This window comes from Myotis daubentonii, chromosome 16, assembly GCF_963259705.1.
Source record: "Myotis daubentonii chromosome 16, mMyoDau2.1, whole genome shotgun sequence".
Lineage (NCBI taxonomy): Eukaryota > Metazoa > Chordata > Mammalia > Chiroptera > Vespertilionidae > Myotis > Myotis daubentonii.
Window position 1 is genome coordinate 34,371,266 of NC_081855.1, and position 20,089 is coordinate 34,391,354.

At 45.8% G+C, this 20,089-nt stretch overlaps 1 protein-coding gene across 11 annotated transcripts in view; it reads left to right on the top strand.

Moving 5' to 3' along the window:
- ACACA (acetyl-CoA carboxylase alpha) overlaps nt 1-20,089 on the top strand; it is a 269,985-nt gene that overhangs the window by 240,623 nt on the left and 9,273 nt on the right. For all 11 annotated transcript variants that reach the window (XR_009449202.1, XM_059669697.1, XM_059669696.1 and 8 more), the window contains 4 exons: nt 4,149-4,326; nt 6,504-6,616; nt 18,556-18,710; nt 19,331-19,501. Coding sequence is in view for 10 of the 11 variants with exons in the window: in XM_059669697.1 (XP_059525680.1) it covers nt 4,149-4,326; nt 6,504-6,616; nt 18,556-18,710; nt 19,331-19,501 (617 nt within the window). In the remaining variant the exon portion in view is untranslated. The remainder of the gene's footprint in view (nt 1-4,148; nt 4,327-6,503; nt 6,617-18,555; nt 18,711-19,330; nt 19,502-20,089) is intronic.

Consider the following 20,089-nt stretch of genomic DNA (forward strand, 5'->3'; position numbering starts at 1 on the left):
ACCTCAGCCTCGTGCCCTCTCTGTGCAGTAAGAATGATGAGTTAAGAATGAGGTAGTAGAATGTGGACTTTAGATCCCAAAAGATCTTGGATCAAGTCTTATCTCTGCCACTTAATTAAGCCCCAGGTTACTCACTTGTAATTTGGATATAAGAATAAGATGATTTTCTCTTTTTTTCTTTTTTTTTTAAATTAAATCTTTATTGTTCAGATTATTACATTTGTTCCTCTTTTTTCCCCCCATAACTCCCCTCCTCCCAGTTCCCACCCCACCCTCCGCCCTCACTCCCCACCCACTGTCCTCATCCATAGGTGCACGATTTTTGTTCAGTCTCTTCCCGCATCTCCCACACCCCTTTCCCCCCCAAGAATAGTCAGTCCATTCCCTTTCTATGTCCCTGATTCTATTAAGATATTATGATCACCAGATTATTCACTTGATTCTTAGATTCACTTGTTGATAGATGCATGTTTGTTGTTCATAATTTGTATCTTTACCTTTTTCTTCTTCCTCTTCTTAAAGGATACCTTTCAGCATTTCATATAATACTGGTTTGGTGGTGATGAACTCCTTTAGCTTTTCCTTATCTGTGAAGCTCTTTATCTGACCTTCAGTTCTGAATGATAGCTTTGCTGGATAAAGTAATCTTGGTTGTAGGTTCTTGGTATTCATCACTTTGAATATTTCTTGCCATTCCCTTCTGGCCTGCAAAGTTTCTGTTGAGAAATCAGCTGACAGTCGTATGGGTATTCCCTTGTAGGTAACTGGGTTTCTTTCTCTTGCTGCTTTTAAGATTCTCTCTTTGTCTTTTGCTCTTGGCATTTTAATGATGATGTGTCTTGGTGTGGTCCTCTTTGGATTCCTTTTGTTTGGGGTTCTCTGCGCTTCCTGGACCTGTAAGTCTATTTCTTTCACTAGGTGGGGGAAGTTTTCTGTCATTATTTCTTCAAATAGGTTTTCAATATCTTGCTCTCTCTCGCATCTTCTGGCACCCCTATAATTCTGATGTTGGTACGCTTGAAGCTGTCCCAGAGGCTCCTTACACTATCTTCGTATTTTCGGATTCTTTTTTCATTTTGCTTTTCTGGTTGGGTGTTTTTTGCTTCTTCGCATTTCAAATCGTTGACTTGATTCTTGCGCTCCTCTGGTTTGCTGTTGGGAGTCTGTATATTATTCGTTATTTCAGTCTGTGTATGCTTAATTTCTAGTTGGTTCTTTATCATAACATCGAGGGTCTCATTAGTTTTCTTGAGGATCTCACTACATTTATCGGCGGCTTCTAGACAGTTCTTAAGAGACCTTAAAAGTGTGGTTCTGAACTCAATATCCTCCATTGACAGTTTTGTCCTGTTTCTTTGTCTCCGCATTTTTTATGCTTTCTTGGTACACCCCCTAGTGGTCTTTGTGCGCAGTCTTGTTGTAGTTAAGCCTTGATTGATGTCGGCAATACCGGGGGTAATTTGACCTCCAGGCTAACTGGCTATGAGAATCCGCTCTGTCTGCAGTGGGAGAGCTTCTGTGCTGGATCTCTAGGGCGGTGCTAATCTAGTGTTTGCCTGAGGCTATCCGGCAAATGGCTCTGCACAGGGCTTGGGCGGGGCGGGTCCCCGGGGATCTACAGGGCGGGCAGGAGCGAGCAGTTATGGCTGCTCTCAGTTCCATCCCTAGGTGCTCTGCCTCACAGAGTCCCAGCAACCACTGCAAACCTCGGAGAGAAAGCTGCCTTCGAGTTCCGACCGAAGCCAGACAGTCCCGCTTCTCCCGTTTGAGTCTGGGTCCCTACAGACTCGTCCAGATCTGGAGCTCAGAGTCTGAAACTCCCTCCCTATTGAAAACAACAACCGCGCCCTCCACCGCCAGCCCGCTCGCGTGCACTCCGCACCTGAGTATTTCACTTCAGCACTGCGCCTCCTCTGAGTCTGGGTATGATATTCTCTTTCCTCCTAGTTGTAGAATTTCCACTCAGCCAGCCTTCCTGTGGTTCTGGATGATGTCCGTTCCGTCTTTAGTTGTTTTTCTGAAGTGGTTGTTCGAGGCAGCAATCTCCGGCGTTAACCTATGCCGCCATCTTGGTTTCTCCCAAGATGATTTTCTGATGACTGAATAATTTATGCTATATATATATATATATATATGTGTGTGTGTGTGTGTGTGTGTGTGTGTGTGTGTGTGTGTGTGTGTGTGAATATATATGCAATCATGCTTCTTGGTATTCACTAAACTAGCTGTGATGATGAAAAAGAGAGACCACAGTCCATTTCACAGAAATAAGAAATGCACACATACTCAATTTCATCCCAAACTATATGCATATACTATGAAGCCAACTTTTTAAATCAACCAAATGGAAGTACACTTCAAAGCCCCCCCCCCCCCTTTCTTTTTGGGACCTGGGTCTATTAATCATAGATAGTACAGAGACAGATTTTGATTTAAGTATGTCTTTAAGAAACTATTGAAGAAGCTGGAAACTCCCTTCATTTATTTCTAAGTTACTTTTTTCTTTTGCACATGGGATGACCGTTTCATGCTATTTTTCTGTTGTTTTACTTTTTATTTATGCCTTTCATTTCTTCTCTGTGTGATACCGTTGAGGGCCACTCCTTTCTGTGACTTGTTCTGAGACTGAACTCTTGGCAGCACTGAAAAATGTATCGCTAATTACACAATTATTTTATTATGTAACATTGGTTGAAATATCCACTAAAGAATTAATTTAGTTAAAATAATTTGAACTGAGCAATTATTTTCATAACCACAGAATTAGCGTAAAAAGCTTAAAGTCTTTTATTCCTTGCCTTTCATACAGCAGTAGTGTAATTAGCAGTAAATTTTTTTGTCTTTGCTTTCCTCCCAAAGGAATAAATGTCTTTGCTCTGATCATAATACAGAGTAAATGGTCATACACATTCCTCACAGAGGAGGGAGTTTTTTCTGGGGCAACTTCTGGAGTTTTGGAATTTGAAGTCTTTACAGACCAGCCAGGTTGGGGCAGTGGAGAAGGCATGTGCCTTGCAATGAACTCTGCTCATGGAGGGTTTGTGCATAGAGCCATTTTTACTTGGGAGAAGGTGGCAGTTTAATTTGCCAGTTACTACAATGAAAGCAATTTCTATTTGGTTCACTCTTAACTTCCTGAAAAATGCTTCTTTGCTTTGGATTTCCAGAATTGATTTATTCCAAATTGAGATCCTCTCCTTGATAGAAAAGTTTGAACTCCGTTGAACCTGTTATTTGGTGTTTAAAAAGGATCCATTGTGGTTCCACGGAAGTACTCATTAAACATCTGGAATCATAAACCTCAAGCTTTAGCAGTGTTTAGACTGCAGTGAACTAGGAAATGGGAAGAAGTTCATAAATTATTGGGAAATAAATAACCGATCCTACTTTCCAAGGACTCACTTTATTTATGTACCAGGGGTCTTTTCTTCAGGCTGCTCTTGGCCTTGGGGACATTACAAAGTGTACTCGTTAGCAAAACGAAAAGGTGGCTCCTCTTTTTATGTATCTGAGACATTTCCAATAAATACACATGCATTTACATTTTTTCCTCTCACTGAAACCCTGATAATGCAACCTTTAAAGAATTAGTTTTTCTTTCTCACTGCATCCTTTGCAGTGTGTAGATGCTCATCCATTCAGCAGACACATGGTGAGCACTATGTTCCAGGCACTGGACAGGACACTCTGGACACAGAGATAAAAGATGCAGTTTTTGAAGGCTCCTTTTCCATTAGCTGCACATATTAAGAGCTTATCATATGCTAAGTATCATGAGAAGAATTGAGAAGAGCTTGAATAGTTCCTTCAGAAAATGTAGGGAGAAAGATCACATATTGACATGAAAAATACTTAATGTTTGTAGAGCAAGTGTGAATTAATGTGGTGAGACCTGGTACAGAAATTCAGGGAGCGTATGAAATGGATATGCACACTGATTCTTGTGAAAGACCATGCCCTTCTCTGTGCTGTTGAATATAGGGGGAGCTACCAATCTCTCTGGTCTTCAAGGGGGCCAAACAGGACAGCCCTCAGGTCTGTCAGCGGCTACCTCATGGAGGCACAGTGTGCCTTTTAAATATTATTTTTTATATGTGCAATGATGTGATCAGTGTTTCTTAATTTCTAATTTGTCTCATTCTCCATAGATATGTATGACCAAGTGCTGAAATTTGGTGCTTACATTGTGGACGGCTTACGGGAGTGCTCTCAGCCTGTGATGGTCTACATCCCTCCCCATGCTGAGCTTCGGGGCGGCTCCTGGGTCGTGATTGACCCCACCATCAACCCCCGGCACATGGAGATGTATGCTGACCGGGAAAGCAGGTAGCCTCCTTCCTATTTCCATCCACTGCCTCTAGGGGTCCTCTGGCTGCTGGTTTCCTCCTGAGAACTTGATTTGCATCTGTGCTTTCCCAGAGGACTCCAGGGCAAAAAAAAAAGGACTTTCCAAATGGTGTCAGCTGGCTGGAGACAGAATGAGGCTGCAGGCAGGTTCTCTCGGTGTGACACCCCAATCCAGATTCTTTTTTAAAAAAATATATTTTATTGATTTTTTTACAGAGAGGAAGGGAGAGGGATAGAGAGTTAGAAATATCCATGAGAGAGAAACATCCATCAGCTGCCTCCTGCACACCCCCTACTGGGGATGTGCCCGCAACCAAGGTACATGCCCTTGACCAGAATCGAACCTGGGACTCTTCAGTCCACAGGCCGACGCTCTAGCCACTGAGCCAAACTGATCAGGGCTACCACTCCAGATTCTTTTACCCTAAAGCCTTCTATTCTAGGAACCCCCAGCCTCAGAGAATTTCTCTTCCTATTGGATGTTCAGATATGCCTACTCACTCTCTCCTTCCGCTATGTTGCGGAAGGATAAGGCAAGTTGGAGGGGAAGAATTGAGTTGTTAGTGTGAGGTTCTCGGGCCTTATTAACCCAGCTCTGCCACTGGCTAGTGGGGAACTGGGAGCAGTCCTCCCTCTCCCCGGCTGCTTCTCCTTGTCTGTGGAACAGGCTGGGTGGTCTCTGAGGTCCAGCACAGCACCCACATCCCGTGATTCTAAACCAGAGCTTTGCCCTCAGAGTCCAGTGTCTTACTCTGGCATTACAGGAGGCCTGGAAAATAGTGTTTGCAGCACCCAAAGAACTTCAAGAGAAAATCCCAGATTTTTGTTGGAAGGTGATACCTGAACATCCTTAAGTAAAAGAGATCCAGTCCAGCTTCCTTTCATAATCTGTTTTCAACCCTTTCCAAAGTAGGTAAATTTCACATATTTCCTTGACATCTTCCATGCCATTTCCTATATCCAGTCATTTTATTAAAACACCTTTGTCCCTCTTTTCCCAAACATGTCAGCCTCCTACTTCAAAACCTGCTTAGGAGAACCCAGAAGTTTTATTGTCAAATCATTAGGCTTAAGTTCTGTGCTTAGGAATTTATTATTTTTAAGTGCTAACCTAGCCCCTGATCTGATATCAGATCAAAGACAATTCCCGTGCAGATTTTGGAACAAGACTGGTTTTTTTTGTTTTGTTTTTTTAATATATTTTATTGATTTTTTACAGAGAGGAAGGGAGAGAGATAGAGAATCAGAAACATCGATGGGAGAGAAACATCGATCAGCCGCCTCCTGCACATCTCCTACTGGGGATTTGCCCGCAACCCAGGTACATGCCCTTGACCGGAATCGAACCTGGGACCTTTCAGTCCGCAGGCCGACGCTCCATCCACTGAGCCAAACCGGTTTCGGCAAGACTGGTTTTAAATATACCTCTGCCCTTGTTAGACTTGTACAAGTCTCTTCACTTGCTGTACCTTCACTTCCGTATCTGTAGGATGGGGGACAACAATGCCTGACATCACAGTGGATGTAGACGGCACAGGGTTGTTCTGAACGTTTCTATGTCAGCTCTTAGAACGGTGCCATGCACACAGTAACCATGAGCAGTACTTTTTTTTTTTCAATGTAAAAGTTTAGAAAAAAGAAAGGTGTTTAGGTAAGTTCCTGGTCATAGAACATCGTTAGATGTAACCTGAGATCTTTCACTTTAGTAAGCAGAACATTTTTCTACTGCTTGACCTGGCCTCGTGCTGCCAGCAGACTGGCAGCTGTGTGTAGGACTATCGGCATCAACCTCTCATTGCACGGCCTAAGGGCTGGAGGTTGTTCCCCTGCCAGCGGAAAATAATGGGACTCCTATTACCCTTATCAGCTGTAGGTGGTGGAATCCGTATTCTTCTCCCTTTGAGGTGGAAGTAGACTGGTGTGGTAATGAGAATGCTTTAATTGCCTTTTGCCAGGCCTTTCTCATACCTCACTGCGATACTTCTCTGGTGTCTGCTTCTCTCCCTGGGATTACGTCTGTGAACCATGGGTGGGCAAAACCATAATGAAGCTATTTCCTGGTCCACAAATTGTAACTGGCCTCATTCTGTTGTCTCCTCCTTTAAAGGGACTCTATTTCTGTTTTGTTATGTTTTCTTTCTTTCTGTTTGATCTAGGGCATCAGTTCTGGAGCCAGAAGGGACTGTAGAAATCAAATTCCGCAAAAAGGATCTGGTGAAAACTATGCGTCGGTTGGACCCCGTCTACATCCACTTGGCTGAGCGATTGGGTATGTCTGCTTGTGCTCCTGGCAAATCAATGAGCCATTCAACTGATTTGTAATGAGTGCATTCTAGGCCAAGGGAGGAGGCACTGAAGCATTTGATCAAATTCATGATAATCTTTATTTACTGTCCTCTATATGGTAAGAACCCTGGTAGAATAAAATACTGTGTGTAATAGGAGGGAAAGTGGGCCCTAAAAAAGCAAAAGTCACCCGATTTTTCTTCTGATCCTTATAGTTCAAATAGCCCATCTTACTAGGCTTGTGGATATCATTGTAAAGGATGATTAGTTAGAAGCTGCTATTGGGCAGGCTAATCAGTCAGAGACTATGCTAGCCTTAAATGTCCTGCTTCCGCTTGTCTCTTTGGGCAAACTTGCCTCGTTTCTGAGGAATGTGAGAGTCAGTGTCATGGGATAGCAAAGCTGGAAACCTATCCAGGTGGAGTTCTTTTTTTTTTTTTTTTTGGTATTGTTTTATTGCTTAAAGTATTACAAAGGGTATTACATATGTGTCCTTTTTTTCCCCCCCCGCCCTTGACAATCCCCTGGCCTCCCCTACCCCCCAGTGTCTTATGTCCATTGTTTATGCTTATATGCATTCCAGGTGGTGTTCTGGGGCCATTCTGAGCTAAAGAAATGGAAATAAAAAGTGTGCACCCCTTGCTTCCAAGCAGAGGCTGTGGCAGCAGTAGCCCTGGGAGCTTTTGTGCTTCATGCCTCCAGCCAGGGCTCTGTTGCTCATTTGTTTGTGGAACTTTTGGAAGGCACTTGCAATTTGCACACGGACTACACCGTGGGAGCCCTGTGTTGAGTTCAGAGTCTGAATGAGTTTCAGATTCTTTTAAAACACTGATTTTCTGCCCAGGTCTCCCATTGAGCCCCTTGCTGTGTTAGTAAAGGTAATTGCTTGAGCTTCTTTTGTTTGTTGGTTTGTTTTGTTTTCAGAGAAGCAGAGAGATTGTCTTTAAAATGTAGTGAAACGCAGTGAATGGAAAGTGTAAAAAAGAGAGATGCTAGCTCATTTATGTTCCAAATAGTAATTTAATTAATGAAGTGCCATTTGTGGACTCTCTGTATCCTCACCATCTTAGAGACGCAGAAACTTCTGAGTGTTTGCTTCCAGTCTACAGTTTGCACATCCTGGGGTTTGCAGCCTTGAGCCAGGTCGCTTGCCCTACACAGTGACAATAATCACTGTTTGTGTCCCATTGTTTGCCATTAGGCAACAGCCACCAATACCTAACCCACCGCAGCCTGGGCCTTTTATGGGAAATGCACACATACAACAAGAAATTGGCAAAGTTGTCTCTAAAATCTATTGCCACCCAGAGTTACTGAGGTGGGTGTTTTCCCTCTTTCTTCTCCAACAGGATAATTACTTCTGACCAACCCCATACACTTTAATTAAAGTAACTGCAGCTCAAGAGCAAGTTCCTCACAACTGCACACAGAGAAAGCGCTAAAAGCTTCAGCCACCGATAAGCATCTCACTTAGATGGCGCATAATTGCTCCCAGCATCCAGTGATCGTTGCTGCTGTTTGTACCACTAATTCTGTACAAAAGCAGCAATGCCACAATTGCAGGACACAGCAAATTGCATAATTTTCTCTTTTTTTTTCTTTTTTGCTGGTTTTCTTTCTGGCCAATTTAAAATTTGTCAAAGTCGGTCTTCTTCTGGATCACTGCCCTTTGATATTTCGTGCACTCCATTTGCCACAAACAAGCCGCAGGGCCGCAGTTCATGCTGACTCTAGCAGAAGCAGAGAGAGCTCCATTTATCTTACACTGCCTGCTGAATTCCTGCTCATTAACTGGGGGTTCACTGCCTCTTTTTAACCCCCCAATAGCTGTTATCATCCCTTCGGAGTAACTGGGTGGTAGGAAGAGGGATCCTCTCGGACATCTGTTAGCGGAATGCCTGGGTGGCGAGGGGGAGGGCTGAGGCTTCTTCCTCTCCAAGGGAAGTGACATCGCTCCCACCTTCACCCAGCACCTTTCCACTTCTGAAACATAGGAGGGCAAGAGGGAGGAGATTCCCAAGTGATGGCCGTTTAATCACTTGTTACAAATCATCTCATTATCAATTTACTGTCCGCATTGAAGAAAATCATATTTATTTAACCTTGACCAAAATGGCACTAGAGAAAGAATCCTTAGTCTGCTAAATGTGAAGTAGGCTCTGGCCCAAGGCTCCTTGGGAGCATGAGCAGTGGGTGTGGAATAAAAGCAGCTAGGTACACCTCTTGGTTATGTTGCCTGAAGGTAAATTGTTTAACTTCTCTGAACATCAGCTTCTTCATCTGGAAAGGGGGGACAGGACCCCCACAGAGCACATGTGAGGACCAAGTCGAACGCTGTGAGGCATTTTTCAAACCTGGAGATTGGCATAATTTCCTATCCATCTTAATCGTTAGAAGAAGCAGATGGGCCATGTTTGGTATCGGGCACGCTCTGTGGCTGAGGTCCACTAGTGCAAGTGGTATAGGAAAGGAAGTAAGAAAGAGACAGAAGTGACCTTGTCTCTCCGGCGTTGGCAGTCTTTCCGGGAGCCCAGACCCATCCCGGTGCATCTGTGACACACAGATCCGCAGGGATGTCACAGGACAGGCCAGGACCCAATTCCTTCGGGGCTCACATTGGCTTTTGGCTCCTTTCTCAGGGCCTAGAACCAGAGACTGCCAGACTGCTTTTTCACAAAAGGGGTGAAAGTGACCTCGTTTTCCAGATTGGGAGATTGAGGCAAAAAAGAAGAGTTAAATGAATCATTCAAATACAAAAATGTGCGTTGGAGCCCAGAGTGAAATTCTGGTTCCCTATGTTCTACTTTTCTTAGGATTTCCTCAGATTCTACCTCAGGTGAAGACTGAGCCTGATCAAAATTAAACAAGAATTCTTTCCCTTTGTGATCAAAAGCCAATTCCACTGAGAACCAGGTTTCGGAGAAAGCCTGCAGGAGTGGGTGTTATCTCATGTCCCAATCTCCTCCCAAATCGGCCTCCGCACTGGGGAGCATGCTGTCAGGGCACCGAGAGCAGGCCGTTTCTGCCAAGCCCATGTGGGCATTTATAGCATCATTCACAGGCCATGCAAAGTTATCAACTTGAACATCAGCTGCTATCCTTGGTCAGACATTTAACTAGCTCACCCCTAAAGACTTGGCAGGGCCAGACCAAATGATTTCATGGACCTTATCCTGCCTGCGGGCCAGACGTTCCCCAACCCTGACCTGGACAAACCAATGCACCACCGATTGTGCTCAAAAACATAAGTACTATTATTCTGTAAGTAATGAGTAATGTTTAATTTCTGAACAGTTAACTTCATCTCTTTCAGAATTTTTACTTTTTAAAAGTGACCTTTTGTCATGTTACATGCTTAGTTTAGGTAGGAAGGTGGTGGATTACTAGTTTGCAGTGTGAGATTATAACAGTATGGAAACCGTACACACATTGATTCCTGGTAGAGGTGAAGGAGAGAATTTCCCCAGAGAGAAATGTGATGTAAGCCCAGTGCCGGAGCCTTTCATTGCTGGACCAGTTCTGCCCCTGCATTCTCGGCACTGGGGCTTGGTTAGAGGCGTGGGGAAGATTAGCATCCTACCATTCTGGTTGCCTTAGAGAATTAAATTTCTCCTCTGGCGATAGAGGCCCCCCCCCCCCCCCCCTTCCAGGCCTCTTTGTGTCTCCGTGACATTGTATCTCCTCACAGAGACAGGAGCAGGGAGCCTGGCTGCAGAGCAGGATGGCCTTCCTAGCCTGGCCTCCGAGTGCCAGCATGACCTGAGGTCCTCACCTCGATCCTCTCCCTCCTCTTGTGTTCAGAGGGAAATGACAAATCAAATTTATTTTATTTTTTTTAATATATTTTATTGATTTTTTACAGAGAGGAAGGGAGAGGGATAGTCAGAAACATCGATGAGAGAGAAACATCGATCAGCTGCCTCCTGCACACTCCCCACTGGGGATGTGCCTGCAACCAAGGCACATGCCCCTGATGGGAATCGAACCTGGGACCCCTGAGTTCTCAGGCCGACGCTCTATCCACCGAGCCAAACCAGTCAGGGTGACAAATCAATTTAGATAGCGAGAACTGTCCAGCTCAAGTGTGAAGCCATTGTGCTTTCTCCACTGTCCCTCTCCCTCAGTACAATCGGCTCCTCTACAAAGAGCAGAGGAGCCGATGAGTGGAACTTTATTGTGCTCTAGACACATCTCCGTGGCGGCCCCGTCCCCAGACAGCCGGGCAGCCTGCCATGCAGCACCTTGGCTATGCCCACACGGAGCACGCCCTGGGAGTGCCTGTCCGACAACAGGCAGAGGCAGCACTGGCCTCCCCGCACCCGGCACCCCTGGTCCGGGGCCCCCCAGGTGCAGGTGGAATGTCATGGCTGCAGTGAGGCTAGAGTAGACTGTCTGCAGAAATCTCCAGGATGCCTTCCTCCCAAGCTAGCAGCCAGGATGACGGAATGGACATTCCTGGGGGTCAGGTGCAGGGCGCCAAGCTGCTTCTCTTGCTGAGATGATCACGTATCTGAGCTGTGTGTGTTTTCACATCTTTGTGTCCATCTTCAAGATGTTTCAACTGAAGAGCGCCAAAATTTGCTTGTTTGAGGCAGAAAGCAGCACCCTTATTGGAAAGGACGCTAGGAAAGAATGAAGTTCCACTACCCACGTCTGGGAAGAGCCTCTGGCCCTCTCACCATCGTACGTGGAGCGTCCTCACTAACCATGGCCACCTAACCACAGGCTCTGTGCTCGGCAGGCACAGGATGGAGCCTCCGCCTTGAAATGAGCAGCAGCTTAAAACCTACCCCATCCCACTGATTCAGAAGCTCCTTGGTCTGATGCAGTTTAGTGCAACAGTGACAGTATTTTCCGGAAGGAGAAGGGAAGGGGTCGTTTGGTCTGAGCCATTAACCTGGTTGTATTTATAAAAGCACGCGGGCTTGCCTCTTCCCAGGAAGAAGCGATTCACAATTCTGTCCAGCCAGAGGACCTGCAGGCATTTCCTGAGACTGACCTAAGCTCCTGCCTGCCTGAAGGCTGTCACCAGGACATGTCTGTCCCCACTTGCCCCATTGACCCAGATCCCTGTTCCTGCACCTGCCCAACTCAGGGAGAGCTACTTGGAGAAAGCACAGAGGAAAGACTCCCAGGATATTGCCCAGAGAATTCTGTGCTGCTTCCTGATTCTTTTGTGTGGGGTGTTTGCTTGGGAGTGCAGGGCTGCAGGGGGAGTCATCTAATTTTTATTCCTATTTGGAAATCTCTGGGTTTACTCTAATGACTTTTTAAAAATATGAGCAGCAGAGCACTACACCATTGCCAGGAAACTTAGGGTTAAACATCCCCTGAGAGGATTGCTGTTAAAATCAATATGCAAATGAAGTTGTGTTTAGATAGGTATGGCCCCCTTTGAAGAAAAGCAGATCTATGAAAATGGGATTTTTTAAAAAAACTAGATACATTGGGAGAAATTATTCCCATTACAAAAGGATTATTTGCTTTACCAAAGGATTCACTCCAGGGTTCCTCCTAAATAGCTCCCTGAAGGCATTTAACACGGGATCTGATTTACACAGTTTCTCAAGAATGCTTTTGTGTGAGGAAAGGCACACCTGTTATGGATACAGAAATAGTTTTGCAGGGTTTCCCCCCATTGTTCTTACTATCTTTACAGAGAAATTTCTCTCCACATAGGAAATATGAATACATAGATCTTTTAAACAGCGACTTACATTTATGCTTCTGAATCTTAATAAGTCTCCAGTCTTTTTTATACTGATTTTTCAGTCTTAAGGCTGAGGTGTGTTCCTATAGCTGAGATCTTCTGAGGCTTAGTAGGGAGGGTGGTCTAATTCTTTTCTTAGCTTTATAAGTATTTAACCAATCAAAGTGAATGGCTTTCTTAGAGGGAAGAAAGGCCCATAAAAATTAAAATTGGGTTATAATTTACATAGGGTTCTTAGTATAACTAAAAAATATTTTTAAAAACACTTTAATATCACATTGTTTTGCAAACATTTTTCTTATTTGCCAGATTAGTATTGTTGTTACATAAATGAGAAACTGAGCTCAGAAAGGGAAAGAGATTTCTACAAGGTTATCTAGTGCCTTTGAGCAGAGACGTTTTTAGCCTACGCCTGATTTTTATTGCAAGCGTTGAAGATCTCACCCCTTTCCGAATCCTCCTCCATAGGCTGTGGCCTGCTCATCCATAGGTGAGGCTGGCCTCCCTCCGTCAGGGTCCCGCTGTAAAGAACACCACCTGCTGCAGAAATCTGCTCTCTCCTCAGGAGCTTTTTGAGACATGGCTTTTCATTACGTTGACCTCGGGACACCTGACAGGCTGCTCCCCGACGAACACTCATGGGTCCATTTAACTTGTTTCCTGTAAAGAGTACAGGCTTTGAAGCCAGGCTACCTAAGCCCAAACCCCAGCCCCACCGTTTCCGAGCTGTGGGAGGAGTTAGAGCCCAGGTCGGCACTGGGTGCAGAGCAAGTTACTTCGTTTTGCACCTCAGTTTCCTCATCTGTCAGATAGTGTGATCTTCTAGGGTTGTTACGAGGATTAAATGAGGTGGAACAGTACCAGCACATAGTAACATCTCAGAACTGTTAGCTCGTCTCATTTGATCAGACTTCTGTATTTAACTCTTTACATTAAAATTTTTTATTATAAAGTTGGATTTTTAGGATTTCATGGGGACTTTTTATTTGGGAAGAAAGTTTGATGGAGCAACCTCTCTCTTCTCTCATTTCAGCCTTTTCCAAAAGTAGAGCTCTAGAAAAGAATGATTTTCCTCTCGGTAGCATATTCTTAAACACACACACACACACACCCTGACTTGCTTTCCTAAAAACCCCGAGGCCCTGCAATCTGGCTAGAAAAGAAAGAAAACCATTCCAAGATATTTAATTGTGCAGGGAGCTTACAGGATTGATCGAGAGCTTAGCTTTTTACAATAGTCCAGTGAATAAGAAATGCTCCTGACAAACGATCAATGATAGGATAATCACTCTTTATCCCCCTCCTCATTCTTACCTTCTTTCTTTCAGGAGAACAGGGTTCAGAAGTCAAAAATCTTTATAGACGCCGCTTTTAAATTAAGCAGAAAATAGACATTGACATATTTGTTAATCTCCCCTAAATCATTACCGGGGCTGGCTGCTTTGCTGTACAAGGCGAGGAGGCTCTCGGCGTGCTGCACAGGGTCTGTCTGGCTCAGAGCGGCATTTTAGTTTTAGAAAATAAATTTTAGAAGACTTTTTATCTCCCCCTTAAAACAAAGCACACACATCCTCGGCTTTCTCACATGCATTTAAAATACATGCATTCTCTACCTCTGTCTTTCCTTTGCTTTGATTCTTTTTTGAGATAGGTCCCAAACTGTGATCAGAGGCATTGCTGAAGGGCCAAGCAAGGCAGCCTTTGGGGGATGCTCTCTGATTTTCCTAGTCTCCGGGGGCAGAACGTTACAGGTATTTATTTTGGCTTTCTTTCTTCCTTCCTTTAAAATATATTTTTATTAATTTCAGAGAGGAAGGGAGAGAGAGAGAGAAACATCAATGAGAGAGAATCATTGATCGGCTGCCTCCTGCATGCCCCCTCCTGGGGATCGAACCTGCAACCCAGGCATGTGCCCTGATGCTCTATCCACTGAGCCAAATGAGCTAGGGCTATTTTGGTATTATTTCAAAGCTCTAGAACAGCTTGATTGGGTGGACACGAACTTTGTTAGTCCAGGAGCCAGCCTTCTCTGTCCCTCTACCTTGGTAAAGCCAAGGCCTTGTTTTCAGAATGCTCTGCTCCCAAGCTCATAAGTGAGCCCCTGTGCGCCCAGTGCTGAGCTGGGCTCTTGACTCCTCTCTAACCCAATGGACCAACCTCTCCAGCCGATCCCCCTCGGTGACAATCACTGCCAGGACACCTGCCTGATGGCCTTCAGTTCCATTTAATGTGGAGGAACCCAGGCCTCGGGGACACCAGCCCCAAGGTACCTCCTGACTTTGTGGCTTAAGAGCTGGATGCCAGTGGGCAAGTCACTTTTCAGAACCTTGGTTTTCTCATTTGTAAAGTGGACACCCTTTTTATAAGGTTGGGGTTTTATAAGGATTAGAAATTATGGATGTGAAGCAACATGGAAAATGCTCTGTAATATTAGGTATTCAGCCTGGCAGTGGTGGTAACAACTGACCAGACCTAAGTCTGCATTGTGCAGGTGACTTATGAGCTATGTGCTCCTGAAAGCATTGAGTGCAGTGCCTGGCACATAGTCAGTGCTCAGTAAATGGTATGTGTTATATATGGTGCACATATACATAGATGTGCTTATCAGTGCAATGTTGGTTGGTTGGTTACCCAGGAGGATGCTGTAGGTCTGAAACTTTCTATTCAGGCGTACCCATGATCCTGCTACCCCTCTCCCACCCCCAGCAGAGCTATTGTGTCAGTTCTGCTTTTCACAATTACAGGAGGAGCTACCCTTAAATCTGCAGCCTGACTTATAGAACAGGGCTTACTGGAGACATCGTCTTGGTCTCAGTTGTGGAATGGAACTTCAGCAACACCAGCCAGGAGTCTGCTGTCAGCATTTAACCTTTTCTGAAATCAAAGGGACCCTGCCACTGAAGCACGTGTCTCCTCTGCCCCAAGTAAGCCGGAGAGACAGCATCGCATAGTGTCCAAAAGCTACGGGGCCGTGCTGCCCGGAGCCCTCGTTGTGCCCTCTCCCGGCCGTGTGGCCTTGGGAAGGTCCATCCGTTCTCAGCACCTGTTTCCTCACCTGTACGGTGAGGATAAGAATGCCAACCTGAGGCTGCTGTCAGGACGGTATAAGGCAGTGGTTCTCAACCTTCCTAATGCCGGGACCCTTTAATACAGCTCCTCATGTTGTGGTGACCCCCAACCATAAAATTATTTTCATTGCTACTTCATAACTATAATTTTGCTACTGTTATGAATCGTAATGGAAATATCTGATATGCAGGATGTATTTTCGTTGTTGCAAATTGAACATGAGTAAAGCATAGTGATTAATCACAAAAACAATATGTAATTATATATGTGTTTTCTGATGGTCTTAGGCGACCCCTGTGAAAGGGTCGTTCGACCCCCAAAGGGGTCGCGACTCACATGTTGAGAACCGCTGGTATAGGTAATAGATATAAAGCACTTAGAATAGTGCCTAGAACCCTGTAACTATTAGCTTTGATTATTGATTGTATGCTTTGGGGAGCCAGGAACAACATTTTTTTTTTTAGTTGGGCTTTTTTTTTTTTTTTTTTTTTTTACTTTTCATTTGATATAATTTTACAGAAGAGTTAGTTATAAAGTAGTACACAGGACTTCTGATGCCTTGTTCTCAGATTCACCTATTCACATCTTGTCCAATTTGCTTCATTTATTTCTGCATGCTCATAGGCATGTGCTCACTCACTCTCTACACACATACACACACACACTCTTTGAGCCATTGGAGAATGATCTGTAGACATCACGCTCCTTTATCTGTAAATCTTTAGTGTGTCTTTCTAAAAACACAGACTTTCCCTCACATAACCATGACATATTTAGCAAAATCAGGAACTATAACAATGACACAACACCACTGTCTAACCGATCATTCCTATTCAAGTTTTGCCAATTTGTTGTCAAGTATTTTTAGTCTACTTTAATCTGGAATAATTCTTTGGCCTTTCCTTGATCTGGACTCTTTTTGAAAAATACAGGCCATGTTTCTGTAGCCTGTTCCTCAGTTTGGGCTGGTCTCATATTTCCCCATGGTGAGAGACAGAGTGCGTTTGGGGCAGGAATATTGCAGAAGTAGTTTTATGTCCTTCTCCAGCCACCTCTCGGGAGGCTGTTCTTGCCCATGGTAGCTTTGATCACGTTTAAGGTTCTGTTCCCTGGGCTAAACCCACTGTAAAATTCTTCCCTTTGTAATGAGTAAGTAATTTGTAAGGAGATACTTGAGACAATTCCTCATCCAACTTTCACCTGCTGGTTTTCATATCCATTGATCTTTCTTGGCAAAATCAGTTACTGTGGTGGCTGTAAAATGGTGACCTAACCCCATCACTCCTGTGTGTCTGTTCGTTATTAGTCTGCTGGAAGGGAGAGCTTTCCCTTCGCTCCCATTTGACCATTTCCATCAGGATGGACTCAGAGGCTCTTATTTGATTCCATAAATGATCTGTCTGATAATAAACACTTTATCTTTTTTTTATATAAATTTGCTACTCGAATTGTCCCTGATTTGGCCAATGGGAGCACCCTCATGTCCTTTTAACATGTCCCAGTCATTTTATCAGTGCTTCCTGTTCTTTGTGACAATGTGTTCCAGGCTCATCTTATATTTTCCCTACCCCATCCCTGGAATCAGCTGTTTCTCCAAGAAGTCGTGGTTCCTTTACTGGAGGAGGAAGAATGTTTGCTTCCCTGTCAGGGTGTAATAACTGAGGCAGTCTCCTTGCAGAAGCTTGTAGCCAGCCTCTACCCATCCGTTCTCCAGGCAGATCCAGTTAGAATGAATGGGCCTTCATCTCATCCCACTGCATGGGGCCCAGCGCCATCAAGCTGTGTCCCTGGTTTGGAAAGAAGGCTGCTGAGGTGTCAGGGACCAGAGTGACTAGTCTGTGATTGTCCTCTGTGTGGGAGCCCAAGAAGAGATGGCCTCCAGCTCTGTGCTTTACCGTTTTAAAGTAGTGATGGTGTGTGGGTTTTTTTAAGTAGAGTTGGGCATCCAAAAACCTCATAAAAAAATGGAACTAGGTACTATAGTTACATCCCTGTTCTATTAACATGTGTTTGTATATAATACTTACGGCTCACTCAGCAGCCCAAGGCTGTTTATGGCATATGATTCATAGTGGCATAAACAGCCAGGCCTGTTGCCTGACAGACATGCTTGAAAAAGACCTTTTTCTTCTGCATCCCGTCACCTGTGGCCATGTATTTACTTGTCAGCTTTAGTGACAAAGCCCTTCTGGTTGTCTTCAACACCAGGGACGATCACCCAGAGCTCCTTCAGCCAGACTTATTCCTTCTTACTAGGCAGGCAACCACCATTTCCGTATTGATGGCCAGTTCATTCTGAGAGCAATTAGGGATAAAGGTACAGCAGCAGCACCTCGACTGGGACACGGTGACGGAGAAGGAACTGCAAACTCTTGTCTGTCCAGTTGAGGGTCCGTGTGCTTTAGAAGCTCTGATCCAAATAGGCTTTGTGGGCTGCCTTTTTCTTTCCCCTCTTCCTTCTCTTTTAGCCCAGGAACTAGAGTGTCTTTGTCACTGTGGTCAGGGGTTGGCTCTGGCCGTAGCAGCCCAGGCAGGAGCCAGAGGGCTGGCAAACCCACTGAGCTGGCATGAGACACACAGACCCGGCTCTCACCAGGTTGGATTCCATAAATTTCAGGATAAGAGCATCCAAACCTGAGATGAGAAGCTGTGGAGGAAAGCAGCCTGTGACTTTAAAAGCCATTTGGGTCCTTATTGAGTTGGGTGGGTGCTGGTGTGAGGAGAGAAGAGCTGTGGTTTGTTCCAGAAGCACAGGGGGTGCTGTCCCATGTTCTATGTTCTGAGAGTCCAGCAGGTCCCAGGGCATGGGCATGGGCATGGGGTCCTTCACCAGGAAAGGAGGGACCTGGCTGTCAGTCGGTGAGAGGATGAGACACTCCGGCCTCCAGGTGGTGGTCTGCCCCGTTCGGGGGAGGCTGGGGACAGGGACTCTCGCGGCTGCTTCCACAGTTCTGACCTCCACAGGGAAAGGAGGACGTGTGTGCTCCCCGTGGTGTCTCCGGGAGCCCTGCTATACCGAGGTGGAAGACAACGGGGAGCGGGTCACAGAGGAAGGGGTGGTTTTGAGCTTCCCATGACGGGCTGCTCCTGGACAGAGGTTCCGGTCACCTCAGCGTGTGACGGGCAGGTTACTTTAATTGCAGGCACCCCTGAGCTCAGTGCAGCTGAGCGGAAGGAGCTGGAGAACAAGCTGAAGGAGCGGGAGGAATTCCTGGTTCCCATTTACCACCAGGTAGCCGTGCAGTTTGCTGACTTGCATGACACACCGGGCCGGATGCAGGAGAAGGGTGTGATTAACGTAAGTACAGTGGTTGCCGCTTCTGACTTGTCAGATCTGAAGGCTCACAAGCAGGAGCCGTTGGGGGCAGATTAAAACAGTGTGTGCGGGTCAAACCATTTTCCATTTTTTGGAGAGACTTCTCCCTTTTCCTATATCCACTCTCATCCTAAAACAATTCATGATTTAGGTTGCCTCCTGGACTGCTCAGGAGGCAAGCTCCATTCTACTGGTGGGAAACTGAGTCACGCGGGAGAGCTGCCCGGGTGGTGCTCAGGCTGCAAATTACCACAGTGTCAGGGTTCCGGCAGCAGCTAACAGACTTGATTTGTGTGCAAGTTGTTGGAGCCATCTGCTCAAACCCAGTTCCTCACTCTGGTTATCTGGGAATTCAGAGCCCCTTCCCCGAAACATCGCAGCCAAGAGTGGGGTTACGCGTTAGCCAGGCCCATGGCTGTGCACGGTGCTGTGGTCAGCAGAGTGGTGGGTGCAGGGGGCTACATCCTGAACTGGGACACATCTGTGGAGCAGGGGGCTCACAGCCGGCTCTCAAGTCTCTGAGCGGCCTGCTGGCGAGTGGGTTTTTGTGCCTGGAGTTCCCTCTGGACGGGGGTGACTGGGGTTATTCTTGTCTGTTACAGGACATCCTGGATTGGAAAACATCCCGCACCTTCTTCTACTGGCGGCTGAGGCGCCTCCTGCTGGAGGACCTAGTCAAGAAGAAAATCCACAACGCCAACCCTGAGCTGACTGATGGCCAGGTCCAGGCCATGTTGAGGCGCTGGTTTGTGGAAGTGGAAGGAACAGTGAAGGTAGGTGGGCGCCCTCGGAGTAGCCTCATGCTCTGCTCCCACCTCACCTGAGGATGCAGGGCTTGTCACCTCAGAACCCAGGCCTCTAAGGGCAGGAGAAGTCGTAGGGCATTTTTTGCAGCTCACGCTGTATCACTCAGCAAACCTTTCTGAATATGTACTAAATACCAGATGCTGCATTAGGCCTTGGGGACATGACAGTTAAAGAGGCAGATGTTCCTCTCCACCTATGGGAGAGACGGGAGTCAGGAGGCCACATACCACAGTGAGACTGAGATTAAACGTAGCAAACCCAGCACAGCACGGAGCATGACACCAGTCCGCTCTGTGGGGAGCATGAGGGGGTTTTGTGGAGCCTTCTAGAAGGGATGTAGCAGAGACCTGAGAACAATGTAGAGAGGAACCAGAGGAAAAGGTTGGATTTGGGGATGCAGGAGGAACATTCCAGGCAGAAACAAGAGTGTCATGCATTGCAAGTATTTCAAGATGGCTCAGAGATTGGGATCATGTGGGGCCGTGTTGAGGGGTTTGAACTTGGCCCTGGGGGAAGTACTGAGGTATTTTAAGCAGCAGAGACATCGTCTGACT